At 40.7% G+C, this 17,932-nt stretch overlaps 1 protein-coding gene across 14 annotated transcripts in view; it reads left to right on the top strand.

Annotated features, from left to right (window-relative positions):
• The window catches only part of LOC111869995 (zinc finger protein 260), a 303,781-nt gene that overhangs the window by 16,913 nt on the left and 268,936 nt on the right, over nt 1-17,932 (top strand). For all 14 annotated transcript variants that reach the window (XM_023861910.2, XM_023861911.2, XM_023861917.2 and 11 more), the window contains exon 3: nt 9,274-9,740. In XM_023861910.2, the coding sequence (XP_023717678.1) occupies nt 9,274-9,740 (467 nt within the window). The remainder of the gene's footprint in view (nt 1-9,273; nt 9,741-17,932) is intronic.

Raw genomic sequence — 17,932 nt, 5'->3', positions numbered from 1 at the left:
GGTGATACATGTTTGTCACAGCAGCAAGTGTACGAATGGAGTAGGAAGTTTGCAAATTGTGTGACTTCAGTGGAAGATGCTTCTCGTACGGGTCAGGCACATCGAGTTGTGACTCCAGAGAACACTGCAGCAGATGAAACCATAGTGAGGGAAAACTGCCGAGTAACATTGAATGAAATTGCAGCAAGTTTAAACATTAGTCATGGTTCAGCACACTACATTGTGCACGATGTGCTCCAGTTTCACAAAGTGTTTGCAAGATGGGTGCCATGGCAGCTGACTCCTGAATTGAAAGACTGACATATTGATGCTTGCGAAGAACTTCTGCGGGTCTTTGAACAAGAAGGTGATGACTTCCTTGCAAGAATCGTGACTGGGGACGAAACCTGGGTTCACTTCCACCAACCGGAAACGAAGAGAGCTAGCAAGGATTGGCTCCATTCCTCATCTCCAAAACTGAAGAAGTTTCAAACAGAACCATCAGCAGGGAAGGTTATGCTGACACACTATTGGGATGAAAAAGGCGTCATCTTGGAGCACTACATGCCTAGAGGGACCACTGTCACCAGTGCATCATACTCTGATCTAAAAAATCATCTTCGGCCTGCAATCAAGTCAAAGCGACATGGATTGCTGTCCACAGGTATCCTTTTGCGACATGACAATGCAAGGCCCCATACTGCCCATACAACAGTTGTGACAATCAATGACCTGCATTTTGAGTGCCTTCCTCATCCAGCATACTCACCAGACCTTGCCCCCAAGTGATTTCCATATGTTTGGACCACTCAAAGAAGCAATGGGAGGAAAGACGTTCAGTTCTGATGAAGAGGTATGCCACGCGGTGCATGAGTGGTTGTGCGGACTACCAAAAGAATTTTTTTCTAAAGGAATTCATGCACTTTGTAAGCGCTGGAGGACTTGCATTGAGCGTGGGTGGGGGAGATTATGTTGAAAAGTGATACAGCTTTGTACCACTTGTGAACAATAAATAATACTCAAAAAATATTTAAGGTTTTCATTTGACTCGCCTGTGTACAAAGCAGTTATGATGAATGTGGCAAAGGCCTGGGCTACAGACCAGATGGTGGCGGCAGAACCAGAGTCAGACACAGACTTCGTGTGACCGGGCCCATCAACTCCCACCCCATGCAGGCCTCATGTGGACCCTCCAGGGCGACTGTCGGGTGATATGCGGAAGCATACCCTCGTGAAAATGCTTCCAAGGGGAAGTATCCTTCTAGGCAATGCTGTGTTTGCACAGTTCACAAAAAGGGGAGTATGTCTACATTTGCAAGTTCTGTGTAATTCCACTTAACAAGGGGGAATGTTTCCAGAAATATCACACTCTCAAGCACTTCTAGGAGCATTGGTAAGTGTTGTCCTAAATTTTAGTTCATAAAATTAATTAGATTTTATATTACTTTTTAAAATGAACGGTGCACAAGTTAGGATAGCAGGTTTAATAATGGTGGCCCCAGGGTGATTTCAGTATCTAAATCGCCGGTCCTTAATGTGATAACCTTTAAGAGCCTAGGGACACCGTATGGGGACCTTTAAAGTATAGCCAAGTGGCCGTGCAACACCGTATGGGTACGCGCAGTCTACGTGTGCTTACAGTGTTTTAAAAAAATAATTATAAGATAGAAATTCTTGTTCTACTTACATTATTTTTGGACACCAGCTTTGTAAGTACAAAGTCTTCCCTCCTGCGTCATCTAACTGAATGTTGTCGTGTGGTACCGTTGGAAATATCCGGAAATGCAGAGTGCGATGTTGCACTTCGTGCACTTTGTCCGGATGTAACTCCGTTTCCCACGCGAAGAGCACATATGACACCTCAGTCTCTTATTAGAGGAAGTCGGCCCGTGATGTCGAGTGGCCCCCTCTGATCGAGATATCGCAGATGACACGGCAGGAGGTCGACCCATGAACCTTTGAGGGCTAGGTGGACCCCTTGCAGCATGTTCCAGCATGTTGCGTACAAGGGCGAGACAAAATTCTCTGTGTGACAATTTCATGCCACAGGATGACAACAGGATGAAACTGTTCAGAATTGTCAGATCCAGGAGATGGAAAAATAGTTTATTTGTCCATTTCCAGGTCCGACGACTGATGGTATAACTGTTTGCCATTCTGTCCGCTTTGTCGACATAACCCATGTGCGTGTTGTAGTCAACAACAATTGCTGGCTTGATGGCATTTCCATGCTCATCACAGAAACTGCCTTCTGCTGGAGGACAGTGCATGTTTGTCAGTATGTAAATGTCACGTTTTTCCTTCCAAACTAGTGCTGTCAAGTTCTGTCTCACCCTAACACTGATGTCACCTTTCTTCAGTCGAAATCGTCTTCGTCGAAAATCGTCAGGCAAACCCTTCCGATTAAGTCTGACTGTCCCACAGCATGTTATGTCCTTTATCATCAGTTTGTCAAATGAGTCTGGTGAAGAAAAGAAATTGACCATGTACAGTTTGTGACCTACGCCCTCAATACTTCTGCATAGGTCCCTAACTGTAGCATGTGTCACTGTCACATCTTGGTCAGCACGTGTCCTGACTTTTCCTAGGTAAACCTTCATGTCAAAAGTATAACCAGCGGCGTCACAAATTTTAAAGATTTTGATTCCGACACGTTTGTGTTTCTTGGGAATGTACTGCCTATAAACCACCCTCCCTTTGAATTTAACAGTTATCTCGTCTATGGCCAAATGTTCGGAAGGGTTATAATATTTGTCGTATGCGTCATTGAGAGTGTCGAAGATGGTCCGAATTTTCCATAGTCGGTCATAACTGTCGGCATTCCTGTCAGTTTCTGTATTGCTGTCTGCAAAATGAAGAAAACGAAGAATGTGTAGAAAACGGTCACGTATCATTGTGTTAGAGTAGAAGGGCATGGCAAATTGTTCTGCAGTCGACCAGTAGTCCTTTAGTCTGTCTCTAATATCATGTCCCATTTGAATGATTATTCCTAGAAACTGAAACATCTCTGAATCGGTTACGTCAGGCCACGGAGAAGGTCCATCTTGAAGTCTGTCTAGGTACTGGTGGTAGTACCAGTTTGTCTCTTCCACCAGCAGATGGATAATCCCTGCGAAGTAGAGCATGAAAATGCAGAAGGGGGTGGAATCCTTATTTATGTGCGGAGCTTCATTGATATTTAACCCCACAGCTCCACCGGAATAATTATTCACAACCCTCATGCCATGCTGGGCTGGTGGTCCCCAGGTTGCCGACAAAGCTGATGGGTCTTCGTCGACTTCAGGTTCTGAGCCTGTTGTTTCCTCGCCACTCTCAGAGTCTTCTGTACCACAGTCTGAATCGGTGTCATTAATCAGCTGCTTCTCAATTTCGGCTTCTTCCAGGTGAAATGAGGCCATGGTGGCTAGTTTAAATTGTGATGTTTTATTCACAATACAACACAACACAACGCGCTAGGCTAGAACGTTCTGGCAGTGCGGGGCTATGTCGAGAACAGTACCCCTGTGTGGTTACTTCGAGATATACACACTCAGGGTTTCTGAAGGACAACTCTAATCGTAACGCTTATGAAACATGGCAATTTCAACTATCCACCATGGCCTCATTTTGCATGGAAGAAACTGAAATTGAGAGGTCGCTCATAAATGACACCGATTCAGAATGCGGTACAGACGACACTGAAAGTGGCGATGAAGCAAAGGGGCATTGCGGGTATATTCCAAGAACAGTACCTCTGTGTGTTTAGTCTGAAATATAAACAGAATCGTAACGCTTATAAAACATGGCAATTTCAAGTCTCCATCATGGCCCCATTTTGCATGGAAGAAGCCGAAATTGAGAGGCCTCTCATAAATCACACCATTCAGAATGCGGTACAGAGGAAGCAAGGGGGCATTGCAGGGATATTCCAAGAACAGTACCTCTGTTAGTCCAATATATAAACATGTAGAGTTTCTGAAGGACAAAATACGATTAGACTTCGCCCACACTCATGCATACAGAATGATTCCGACATGACGTGCAGTACAAACATAAACTTTCTAGCTTTTTGCCAGATAAGACATAGTAAGAGAGGATGTCAGCAGCATGCATTTATACTGCAGAAACGTTTTGTGCAGTAACTTTCTGCATATTTGTGGACAGACACTCAAAATTGGGAAAACAATTTTTTTTTGAATCGGTGTAAATTTTTATAGATTCTAAAATCTGTAAATTACAATATCTGATTCTATATTCATTCTAGATAAAAGCAGCGTTTATTTCGTTCGTTTATCACAAAAATTGTAGAAATCACAGCATTTTCAGTAACATGCTTACAATTTTTATTACTCTACAATGGCGAACATTTAAATTAACTCCGGCCGGCTACCATTACGGGAATTTGAATAGCCCGTCTCTTAAAAGTTTAGTACTGCACTGAAGTTTAAGTTTTTATTTATAAATGAAGTCTTCGTTTGATGCCAAAAATGATTTCAGCAGTTCTTTTCTAAATCAAAGTCCACAGATGTGCCTGTGTAGTGACTGCAGATTACTTGATGTATGTGGCTAAAGTTTGCATCAGGATGTTAATTTAACTAAAGATCAGTGTGTAAACTGAGACTATTATTAAGAGATCCAGGGTTTAGTTCAGTGAAGATGTGATGTTTCATATAAACCAGGTAATAACAGTAAGTGTGAAACAGATACACTTACACTGCATGGAAATTATATGAAGTCAGGTGTTTTAAGTCATTATCCAGATATATTGCTACCTTAATAGTCCAATGCAGCTTTCCTAAATCCAAAATTTACCATTCTTTTGTGGGAAGTACACATCAACATGCTGGAAGCCCAAAGCAGTGTGGTATTGCCTGATCACCATGATTTGTGATATCTTTCTGCAAAAACTGACAGGGTTTCACACTGAATTTAGAGGTTGTGATTGGTTCGATCATGGGGAGCTGTTCCACTATTGACAGAACAGGTTTGGCGTAATATCAGTTGAAATGGAATGTGGGGGTTTAGTATTAAAACAGTCTTGAGAGGCACAAGACACAAAAAAAGCTTTTTCTGTCAGTGGTATAGGAATTGGGCTGCACTATCTTAACACACTGGGGACTGGTTGTTTAAATACTTAAATCACCCTGGGGACCGGGGTTTTTAAGCCTAGCACCCTAACTTGTGCACTGTTCACTTTAAAAATTAATATAAAATCTCCTAATTAATTTATAAAATAAAATTTTTGGAGAACACTTACCAGAGCTCCTAGAAGTGCTTGCGCGTGTGATATCTCTGGAAACTTTCATCGGAGCTCTCACTTTCACTGGACACAATATTTTGGGGGGCCCTGTGGCCCCTGTCACTGTCACTTTCACTGAGGCTGGCCTTGCTATCAGAAGAGGAAGCAGTTGGCAAATCTGATAGCTCATAGGAGAACAAATCTAATATTTCTTGTTCTCCGAGAGAACGCTTCGCCTGCAACTGCTTTCGTCTCTGATTCATGTTGCACTGCTAAGTTCCTGGTTCAAACGTGGAAGCTTGGACTCGAACAAAGGCTTTTTTCTTTAGGGTGTGACAGGAAGTGGGAGTGATCATGTTACTGGCTTAGCTAGCAAACATTCCCGAGGTCAACTATGCAGTAGTTATGATGCATCGTGGCCACACAGTGAGATATAGTCGGTGCAACATAACGCGTCAGAAAAGGGCCAATTGGCCCGCCCGGTCCGCAACGCTATAGAAACATAGAGGGCCAATTGGCCCCTCTGGTCCTGGATGTGTTAAAATGTAGTATTGAACTCAGATTCCTTCTTACCTTTAAGTTGACAAGCCTAGATGTGATCCATATTCCTTCTTCTTTCCTTTAAAGAGACAAGCCTGGATGTGATCCAAGGACATGCAAAGCAACAGACAGTTGGAAGGTCAATCTGACTGATGCACTATCATTGGTGTATTTTTCCTCAGTTTGAAAAATGACCGTGTTACTTAAGGATGTACTTCCGAATGAACTCTTCTTGGTCAGAAACATTTTAGATCGTATGTTATAAGATAATGACAATACTTTGTCACATGTAATTATTATAGAACTAGTGGATTCTGTTTTCAACATCCAGTGTCTATACATAGAAGGAAATTCGGACCTGGGTTATTACTTCCCCACCAGATGGCCACTTAGCCAAACTGGCTTTTGTCTGTTGGCTGCAGACATAGACTCTAATTAGGTTTTTGTTTACTAGTAGGAACATTAGAATTGCTTTCTTAAAGGAAAACAAGTGAAATTGTTTGAATACTTATTCCATAAAAACTTCTATTAGAAACATTAATATAAACGTAAGAAATATTTCTTTATAAGAAATTAAAACTTAACAATTTAACTGATGTGACTGTTGACTGCATTGCAAGCGATTAACTGATGTGACTGTTGACTGCATTGCAAGCCAGGTGTGATGTATGTATTTGTTAGTCAAGAGGTTTGGTGCTAGATCTTCATTTTACAGCTGGATATGTTGTGTCTAACAGAGCTTGTTCACAGATAAAATGCCTTTGAACAAGCTTACTCTAACATCGTATTAAGTTGCTGATTCAGATATTGTCTTCAGTGAATTTCCTTTTATGGATTCAGACCCAAATGCATCACTGCAGTATAGGTCGATCAGTTTGAGGTGTGAAATGGGTTCATTGTCCTCATTTGATGCTTCAGAAGGGTCAGTAAGTGTTTTGAGGAATGAAAGAAAGGCATGAGGGCTGTGTTTGCAATATTTTATTCATCTGTAGATGCAGTCTTTTTGCACACATGTAGAAAAGTTCTTAGAAATGAAACACATCACAGTGAGCACCGTCTATAGCCCTGTAGTCATTCCACCTATAGCCCACCATTTTCCAGGCATGCCGTAACATGTTTTTTGTAACATCTGCAATTGCTGCAGTGATCCGTGAGTGAAGGCACTACAGCTTAAGATATTGCCATATCCGAGAATTTGTGCACTTGTGTGCTGTAAACTGCTATCTAAGCTCTTTATCATGTGCTGTAAGCTTCTGCACTGCTTGTAATTTGTATGTTTTATTTAGGTGTAGGCTCTTCTGAAGAATTCTGTGGACAGATATTTGCAGCATCTGTATGCTGCATAAACTTCCATGTCTTTATTTTACTTTCGTCATCCATGGGATTTATTTAGAAAGTGAATAATTTCACATAAAGAACTCAGCTTGAATAATCATGTCAGCTCAGCACTTCAGTGTGTACTATATGCACTTTCCTTCATCATTCTTCAGTAACAGCTCACAATAGAAAAAATCATGTTCACAAGACTGCAGTGCACACACAAAACATTCTGAAGAAACTGATAGCCAGAGAACACTTAAGAGTCTGCTGCAACAACTAAAATAATGGACACACAGAGAAATGCTTTGCTTAATGGGGGGTGGAGTCCAACTGGGTCCACTCGGCATGGCGGCCACTGATTGGCCTGTTGTACCTGCCCTGGCTGATTATGATGGAGAATTTGGTGGAATGAAGATTGGCAGGGGAAACCGAGTTACTCGGAGAAAACCCGCCCCAGCGCTACTTTGTCCACCACAAATCCCACTTGACCAGACCTGGGATCGAACCCGGGCCGCCGTGGTGGGAAGCCAGAGACTAACCACTTGAGCTATGGTGCGGCCCCCAACAGAAATGCTTCAGTACTGAATATTACAGTTGCAGGCAGTGATACATTTTCTTACAGATAGTTGTAACTCACAAATCCAAGGATGGTCCTTTAACATGTATGCAAGAGTTTATTAAAACAATTTAGTTTTTGCTTGCCATGGTTTGAAGGAAGCATTGTTGGGTTACGTTTTGGGTAAAACTTAACAGTGCTGTTATGGGAGTTGAAAGTTCTTCAGGTGGAAACAGTCCTACAGAAGTTAATCTAAGAATGTCTGAAAGGAGATGTACTGAGAATTAATATTGTAACGTGTTTCGTTACTGAATATGCCATAGGATTGTTAATTGGTTTATTCAACAACCTACAAGTAACGGCTACAATTAATTATGACAATGTTGCGGGGTTCCACAATTTATAACCCTATTCGCAAATCAAATCACTATTGACAGTATACATGTCTTACAGTATGCGGGAGCTATACAAGTGCAACTGTATCGCACACTCCCAATTACTCGAACTATCACTGATTCTCGCACACGTGTTCGTAACTCGCGAACTGAGAACTGTCTTCGGCCGCTGTGTAGTTCCCTTATAAACCCTCAGCAGGGCAACGAGAAAACAGCCGTGTAGTAGGCATCACTGTTGCTACCGTCGTCTCTCGCAACCACTGTTTATCCACGTTGCATAGCGACCAGTGTGCTGGGACTAGGCTCACTTCGGCTCCGCTCGGCACGTCACCGCTGGTGGGGGGGGGTGGAGGGGAGGGAGGATGTTGACCTGCCTATTACCGTTGCACAACACGTCACAGTATATTTGTGTATAGTGCTGACATCTGAATAGAGCAACATAGAAAACCTGCATTTAACTGCGTGTTGTGCCATTTGTTTTTGGCGGGCAACATAAATGACGCTTGCAGGCACCCTGCTTTACATCACTGATGTAAAAGGATGATCCAGGTACATGAACTACCTGGGAAGCAGTGGTGGTTTGTTTGTAAACAGCCTGTAAGATGACATTGAAAACTGCACAGTCAGACTTTGAATAATAATTCATTAACATTTTACATGTACTAATTTAATGAATCTGTTAATAAGTGATTTATGTATGTATGTGTGTAAGGGGTGGGCCATAAAATCTGGCCCTCACGCTGCGACCTTCAATGATCTATATAATATGTGATTGAAGTTAAATTATTACATTCCTTAGTTTGATGGATCTCTTATGTTACTGTCACAGTGTGTGCAATTCCATTATGACTAGAAACATCTGAACGTTGATGTGCTTGATATTTTATTGTCATATAGAATGTCCTGGATACCAAAGTATATTATTTTGTTTGTTCAGAATAAACAAATACTTTCACAGAGACTTAATTTTGAAGAATTTAATAGAGTTTATTAGTACATATGTTTCACAACAATGAGTCAAAAGAACTAAGATCTTAGTTCGGATCACTTTCTGCAAGAATATATCTGGCGTTGTGCTAGGACCCCAGGTGCAGGATGGCAGTTCAAACAGGCAGTAATCTGTAGCTACTTAAGACATTGACAAAGCAGAATTAAATACGACTAGCCAGCTTTCTTTGTGCATTGGTCTGAAAGACATGTGTAGTGATCCAGTTGTATTAATGTTGAGGGCTCACTTTTATTTTGTGTTTTATTTTGTTACACAGTTGGTGTTGAAAGAAGAGGCTGTAGAGCAAGATCAGGGATCAGAATTAGCCAAGGGTCTGAGTCGAGTAGAAGCTGTTTTGGCTGACGATTGTAAGGGGGGAAGTGAGGACGAAGATGAGTCGGAGAGTGAGGACGAGGGTTCTAACAGTGAGGACAGTGGGGAGGATGATGGTGGTGAAGCCCCAAGCAAAGAAGAAGCAGAGTCGGATGAAGAGCCATATGGACCTTTGGAACCCACAACGTTTGTCAATGTATCTCTTGCGGGGTGTGATGAAGCTGGTCCTTCTGGGATGCAGCAACAGCAGCAAGAACAGCAACAACAAGAACAGCAGCATCATCAGCAGGAGCAACAACAGGGTCCTCAGCAGAGCCAGTCATTGCAACAAGTCCAGCAGTCATCACAGTCACAGTTCCTCACTCCAGGAGCACCGTCCACAAGCACCGCAGCACCCACTTCAGCCAGTGGGTGAGTACCAAGCTTTATTTCCTTAAAAGTGGATTCACATGTATACTGTGTCCTGCAGTGCACCACTGTACTTCTCAGGTATTACCTACTTCACAAGAATTCAGATTTTTTTTTTTTTTAGTAAGGGTGTGCAAGTACAATAATTCAAAATTGATTAACTGTTCTTCTCTTTCCTCTGGGTGATATGCTCCATATAAAAACTAGTTGTATTATGATGCGTACAGTTCTTGTTATAGCAGCTGAGGTGATGCGTACAGTTCTTGTTATAGCAGCTGAGGTGGTGATTATCAAAAGTGTGTAAGTTTACTTTGGAAAGTTTTGAAGGATGTTGTCTTTGTATAGCAAATTTTTCCAGTGTTGATAATGTGCAAGCAGATAAGTTAGGGAAAGCGATGCTTTATGTCTGCTAATTTTGCATTGATATTAAAAAAAAACTGAAACTTCAGGTGTTCAGTCTGGGATGATGAAGTTGAAGGTACATAATTATGCTTTATGTGAGTGAGTGCAAGAAATGCTGCCATTTGCAAAGGGAAAACTATTATTTGTGACAGGGTCTTAAGGTGCCATTGGCATAAGATTAACTTCAATTTTAGACAAGTTACGTGTGTTTTGTTCAGAGTTAAAATAACAGCTTTGTGTCACACAATATGTTTTAATTTCCCTTCCAGTTCTCACTCAAAACATATGATTCATTTATTTCAGTATGTAGATTCTGCTTGAGAGCAGAAACTGGCCTCTTTGTGTGCTTGTATGAAGTTAAATGATGTTGGATTTCTGAATATTATGAAAGTAAGAAATATGCCACACTGGAGTGTAACATCTTGCAGTAATGCCCCCCTCCCCCTCCCCCACAGTTTATGGTTGTTTGAAGTCTCAAAATTGAGTTGTTGCAGAACAGTCCTGTGACCACTTCTAATGTTGGGGTCATATGGGTATAATAACGGGTTATGTTCAGTGATGTCATTTTGTACCAGTTGTAGTACTTCTCACAGCACTAAATTATGGCCTTAAGTACTAATGTTCTGATAGTAATAATATAATTTGCAGACTTCGCAGCGAACGTGAGTTATCCCTGACTTCTCTTACAAGCTTCAGTCTGTTGAAAAATGTGGGCCCCAGAAGCAGGACTGATCCTTCTTCCTGGGATTTTTTATGTGGCGTTTGATATGTATAAGTAGTTTTAGATCTTCATTCCCTCTGGCAGTGCTGAAATGTCTTAAAGAGGAGTTACTGCTTGACTGAATTCACTTCAAAGTGACACTTCTTTCACAGAAGATTAGACTTTCCTTCACAGTTATTCGCTGTAGAGAAATGAGATTTGGAATCATGATCCTTCAGAGCTGCTACAACATTCGTCCTCCACTGGATGTTGTTGCATTACATTTGTGGGGAAAAAAATTTGTAACTGCTTGAAAGTGGCACTTCTTGATGAAGTTGGTTAAAAATTTTTTTTTATAGGGAGGAGAAGGGGGGGCTGAAATTCACACTTGCATGTAATTTTTATGAGAGATTAAATACAAATTACTGATTGTTCAGGATTCATGCAAATCTGACACTTTTTGAGTGGCATCTAATGGTGTGCTCTTCAGTGTGGTGAAAGCTATCCCTGTAACAGGCCATGGAGGCCCATAGGGTTGTGAGAAGTTGAAGCACCCACATTTTCTAGTCAGTTGGCTGAGATGGCAATGAGGTTGTCAGCCTTATGCATTATACCTTCCAGCTTGTAGCATAGTGCCTCAACCAGCTAATCTCCTGAAATCACCATGATTAATGACATTTCAGATGAGGCCATACCCATAACATTGCCAAGCTACTGTTCTCCTTGAGCCATGTTTTCTCCTTGGATGGCTTGTGAGTAGCACCTTCCATCCCCCTCCCCCCACCCCCCAAAGGCATTAGTGTCATGACTTGATTATCATTGTCTTAGCATCCCTTTTTAAATTTCAAACTTCCATAAAAGGCAGGGAATTTATTGACTACCTAAAGTGTTGTTAGATTCTCAAGGTCTTCAAGAGCTGCTTTGTCATGCAAAGCTAGTACAGTATGGTCCAAAATATTCAGTAATGAAATTAAAAGACGTCCTATTGATACCACTGTCTATTCATGTGAAGGCTCCTTGCATGACAGAACCTTCTCAGATCCTGAAGAAATGGTCTGATCATGTCCCTGTAGTGTTTTTGGGTGATGGTAAGAGCATTGGCTTCCTCATCCTCAATGAAATAGGGGCCTGGTATACTGTGTGCTGTGTTGGCACACAATATTGTCACATGTGTACTGTGTAGTGGTTTCTGGATGATAACATCTGGCCATTCAAAACGAAGGAAGCTAGTTGTCTGGTGACCACTTCCGTGTGAGCGGAAGTTATACTTAACTATGAATACTTTTTCCTCCATCGAGATACCCATTTCCAACAACAGCTGCACAACACAACTTCCTTTTCACTACTGGGAACATGTGCGGCTGGAGCTATGCCCCATCAGTAAACACACATGCACGTTTGAGATGCGTGAGTTTCAGTACAGCAATTTTTGGTGCATATTGTACTTGCTGTGATGCTAGAGTGGTGCAAGTGGTGGAATGATTATTAGCAAGGGTAACAAAGTACTCAGAGAAGCCTGCCCCAGCACCACTTTTCCCACCACAAATCCCACATGACCAGACCTGGGTTTCAACCCTGGCTGCTGTGGTGGGTGGCCGATTGTTGCTTCAGTTGTGGATCGTACAGAAAACATGTTTTGCCTTCTGTTATGATCTGGTCGAGAAACGCCCAATATTTGTCAGCACTGTTGATCAGGTCACCTCAAATACTCATGCAGTCATCATGTTGGCCTTCGTCAGGACGCGTGAAGACTGTGCTGGGTAACACGAGATGTGTTTAGGTCATTAGACAGAATTTTGTGGCAAGTACCATTTCTAATCCCTGCTGCTGCTGCGATTTCATCTATCATTTGGGAGCAGTTGGCATGCGCCAGCATTGCATCTTCTTGGATTTTAAGTTCAGTTCTGACCGGTATGCTCATCACCTTCCAAACTCTCTCCCCTGTGAAAAATGTTTGTGCCACTCAAACATAGCACTACAGTCCAAAGCTTCTTCAGTGTATGTGTGCTTGACCATCTGAAACACTTCACTACCAGATTTGCCTAATTTTTGACAGAACTTTATGTTTCCCATTGCTGAAACTGTAACATTCTCAGTTTCCGGTGCTCGCAGAAACCTACCCTTCACAACAGTGACTTCCTTCCTGAATACACCGTACACACATAACTGCTTCTTGCTTGGATGAGAGAAGAATGGACGTGGCACCATCTCATGGCTCCACATATCTGCTATAGTGCATAACAGTACCAATGTGCGGATAGTCCACGAAATTATTGAAAGTACTACATATGTCCGTTAAATTTGGTACGTTCAGTCCCATGTCTCAGGAATGACCAGAGCTGTAATATTGTGACCAAGTCAACTTGCAGAAGTGTTGCAGTATCTACAGGTTATGTAGGATTGCACTGGAGAACACTCCCAAGAAGTGTATAATGTGTGGAGCAAAATGTAGCCATGGGGTATCTTATGATGCAACATTCCAATTATTGCATGTAATGGATGTGTGAAGATTACTGGTAATACGAAGTGTGTTCAGGAAATAACGGGAATTTTAAAATTTCGCGGGTTTGGAGAGTCCAATTGTCAAAATTTTTTTTTTATTATGTTGGTATACATGCCCCTGAAGTACAATAAAATTTTCAGCTGTATTCATTGCTTACTTTGTCTGTGGCAGCCGCTAAGGTTAGACGTGTTTTTATGAGCTTGGCGATTTTCGTTTGTTAAAAGAAATGGATCAAAGAATTTGTATCAAATTTTGCGTAAAAAATGAAATAAAGTGTTACAAAGTGTGTGAAATGTTAACAAAGGCCTATGGTGAGTCTGTTATGAGTAAAACAAGAGTTTACGAGTGGTATAAGCGTTTCCAAGATGGCCGTGAAGACGTTGCAGATGACGAGCGCCCCGGACGCCCCAGCACATCAACAACCGATGAAAACGTGGAAAAAGTGAAAGCAATGATTATGAATGATCGCCGAATCACAATCAGAGAAGTCGCTGATGATGTTGGCATATCGATTGGCTCATGCCATGAAATTTTTTCGAATGTTTTGGGTATGAAACGCGTGGCAGCAAAATTTGTTCCAAAATTGCTGAATTTTGAACAAAAACAGCGGCGAATGGAAGTTGCTCAGGAATCACTAAAGGAAGTCAACGATGATGCAGAATTACTGAAACGTGTTATAACAGGTGACGAAACATGGGTTTACGGATATGACGTTGAAACTAAGGCTCAATCGTCTCAGTGGAAGCATCCTGGATCGCCAAGACCGAAAAAGGCTCGACAAGTGCGTTCGAACGTGAAGGTTATGCTTACTGTGTTCTTCAATTTTAATGGCATAGTGCATCATGAATTCTTGCCTCAAGGTCAAACGGTCAATAAGGAGTACTACCTGAAAGTTCAACGCCGTTTGCGTGAGGCAATCCGAAAAAAACGCCCGGATTTGTGGAAAAACAATTCATGGCTTTTGCACCACGATAATGCACCTGCTCACACTTCGTTGCTTGTTCGTGAATTCTTGGCCAAAAACAATACTGTAACGATGCCCCAGCCTCCATATTCGCCAGACATGGCTCCGTGTGACTTTTTCCTATTTCCAAAAATAAAGAGAACCTTAAAGGGCCGTCGTTTTACAAGCATAGATGACATTAAAAGCGCATCGCTGAAAGAGCTAAAGGCTATCCCAAAAATCGAGTTTGAGAAGTGTTTCGATGATTGGAAGAAGCGCTGGCGTAAGTGCATAATATCGAATGGGGACTATTTTGAAGGCGACAACATTAATGTAGACGAATGAATAAATATTTTTTCCAAAATACGGAAATTCCCGTCATTTTTTGAACACACCTCGTATTCAAGGGTTGACCTCATAACCAACATTCTTGTTTATACTGGAATTGATGTTGGAGTGAGTGAGTGAGCAAGCGATATTTTTGTACAGTTGAGAAAAGCAATGTAGAGACAAAGTACTGAAGAAAGACTAGTTCCCTGGAAGAATTTTGGATTTTGTATTTAAGTACAAATATAACCTACAAAGTGATGGGAGTTGGCAGCGTACACATTATCCAAAGTGATTTTATGTTGAACTTGAACACTTGAGTCTTGACAGGAGCAGTGGACATTGTGGTTCTTAGCAGTACTATTTTCAGTGTTTATATTCAGATGCAGTTTTTTTTTGTGAGACATCAGTATTTCTGTCATACTGTGTTTAGTCACTGACACTGATGTGTTTGTGGCAGTTTCAGGATAACTGCTCATTTGGGGAGCAGTAGCTGCTTTCCCAGTTGTGAAATGTGTGTGTTAAAGTGTGTGTTTGGGACTGCAAGTGTGCTGTATGTACATGGAAATTTTTTCAAGGATTTTATTTTTAAATGTCCAAATGTTTCTGTATAGGAATTCTCATTGGGCAGAATCACGTCAGTAGTTTCTCTGCTTGATAACTGCTTCATGCTGATTTCTTCCTTGACTTTGAAGGTGGAAGTGATGTTACTCAGAAATGTCGGTTGGCTTTTGACAGACTATGCAGCATTATATCCCACAAAATGGAACTATTCAGTCACAAGTTTCTGACATTTTATGGGTGATATATGATTGATGTATAAAAGTTTCTCCTTTGCGCCTGACTTGGTGCAATTAATGTGTTGTAAGCTGTACAGGACCAAAGTGCAGTTAAGATGTGGGTATTGATTTGCATTCAGAAACTTTTTATTAGTCCCTTCATCCCTTTTATCTCACTGTACAGGGTTTTGCTGTGTACACTGTTATACACTTAGCAGCTTGGTAGGGGAAGGCTTTCTCTTTAATTTTTCGTATATTTTGTCACATTCTGTTCCTTTTGTGGTACACATTGTTGGCATTTTGTAATTTCATAGACAACCCTCCCCATATATTTGATTCATGAGTTCTTTTATGGCAATCTCTGTTGTGTGTTTTGCAACTTGATGGAGGAAGATATGATTTTCTGGTTTATTATAACTTGCTCTAGATTCAGATGTTTTTATGCCAGCTTTGTTGTACATTTTATAGCTTGATAGAAGATTTTTACCTTTCCATTTTAATAAAAGATCATGAGCTTTTTTTATTTTGTTCTGCGTTGCTTTCATATTGATGAGGGAAGATGTGGACCTTAATTCTGTGTATGTTGGTTACATATTGATATTTTTATTTTGCCACCCAATTGGTTGTCCTGTTTCATTTAGGGTATATTTGGCCAAACAGTGAGTTCATTTTATGCCACACATGCATGTTCATTTTGTATCTCAGTAGATGGAGATGTGCTTCTTTCATTTTGTATGTATTTGGTCTGCTTTAGCTTCTGTGTGTGGCATACACTGTTTATTTTGCAGCCTGATAAGAGATCACAGAACATCTTCTTTTTATGGGATGCCTCTCTGTGGATTTTGTAGCTACTTAGAGGAAGTCATGCTTTTTCATTTTGTGTATTTGGGCCTGAGTTCTTTCATTGGGATAAACTGTTGTGTATTTCTCAACTCTATATGTAGAGGAAGATGTACTCCTTGATTTTTTGTATTTACATTAAACTCCCCATTATCTGCCATGTAATGTGGAATGGGGTGTGTGTGTGTTACATGAAGCTGCTGGTTACATAAGCTGTTATAAAACCCACTTTTCACCCTACTTGCACCCTTCTCTAGTGTTTCTGTATTTCAGTTTTACATTTCAGTGTCAGAACAAAAGCATTTTCAGTTTAGCACTTGTATGGGAGTGTTAGGAGACAGTGGATTGATGGGTGAAAGATCTTGAATCTGCAGTGTAATCTCAAATTCAACTAGCCAGTAGTACATATAATCAGGCATCATTACAACTATGAGGGTGCATGATGGGCAGAAGCTGCCATTGGTGATTGGGAGAACTGCATTGTGGCATGTGAACATGTGACATAACCTTGTGCTTGAAGTAACTGTAAAATGGTAAATTTTCTTTGAAATTCTTGTCTCAAAAATTCTAGATGGTAGGATAATGGTAACTGGGAATTCATGATATTTGGTTTGGTAGGAAGGTGTGCTTTTTCATTTTATATGTATCTAGAGATGGAAAGAAAATCTTGCAAGATAAATTATGTAGTGGGTTATTTAAATTATACATGCAATGAAGACGTGACATTCCATGATTTATGTCTATCTGTGTCAGTGTAAGAGGTGTGGGAGGAGTCCAGAATTTTCCTTTAAAATCTCCATGGCTTAAAAAGTCCTTTCTAAATTTGCTCACACATCAGTTGTCTGATATTCAGGTCAAATGAAGAGAAGAAGCAAACATGCATAGCTTCTGAAAACAAAACATTTTGAGGAAATTACAAAGGTAATGCTGAATTCTGCATAATAAATTTACAGTTAGATATGGCTGGATCTTTCTTATTGAATTATTTTCTTTTGTCTTTGTTTTTAACTTCTTTAATTGGAATGCATACTCTATATAAATTTACAGTTAGATGGCTGTATCTTTCTGATTGAATTAGTTTTTTGGCTTTGTTTTTAATTACTTTAATTGGAATGCTTACCCAATTCCATTTTTAAGCAAATGTGCACACAATTTGAACACCATATCTGAACACCTGCTGCATCCCCCTCTCCCCCGTTCTCCCTATATATGTGGGTGTGGTGCATATGAACAGAAAAAATTAACACTTTTCTGCATGTTGCAAGCATATGCCATACTTTTGCATCGAATAATGCTGAATAGACTGTTAAGGCTGCCAACATCTTAAGATGCTGACTGTCAGCTTCACACACAACTCACACAGTGTGACAGAAGTGTACTTGAACTGTGTGATATACAAATGGGTCTGTCTACCTTTACAGTATTTGTCATACTCAGTCTGGTTGATGTTCCAGTAGGATAGTGGTGATTGTGCAAGATAACTACCTGAAAGAGCAATGGTGAGATGTGATGATTGTTACAACAGCTTTGCAAATTGTCCAAGAAATAATCTGTAGTGTGGCATCATTTTTTTTTTTAAGAATCTTCATTTTTGTTTTGCCCACAGCCCAGGTAGTTGGCCAAGTTGTATGAATATATGTATTGTTTACTTATTTTTAAAGCAATTTATGGGAATAATTGCTATTTATCTGGAGAGACTGT

This window comes from Cryptotermes secundus, unplaced genomic scaffold (assembly GCF_002891405.2).
Source record: "Cryptotermes secundus unplaced genomic scaffold, Csec_1.0 scaffold2458, whole genome shotgun sequence".
Taxonomy (NCBI): Eukaryota; Metazoa; Arthropoda; class Insecta; order Blattodea; family Kalotermitidae; genus Cryptotermes; species Cryptotermes secundus.
This window is presented reverse-complemented; position numbering and strand designations above follow the sequence as displayed.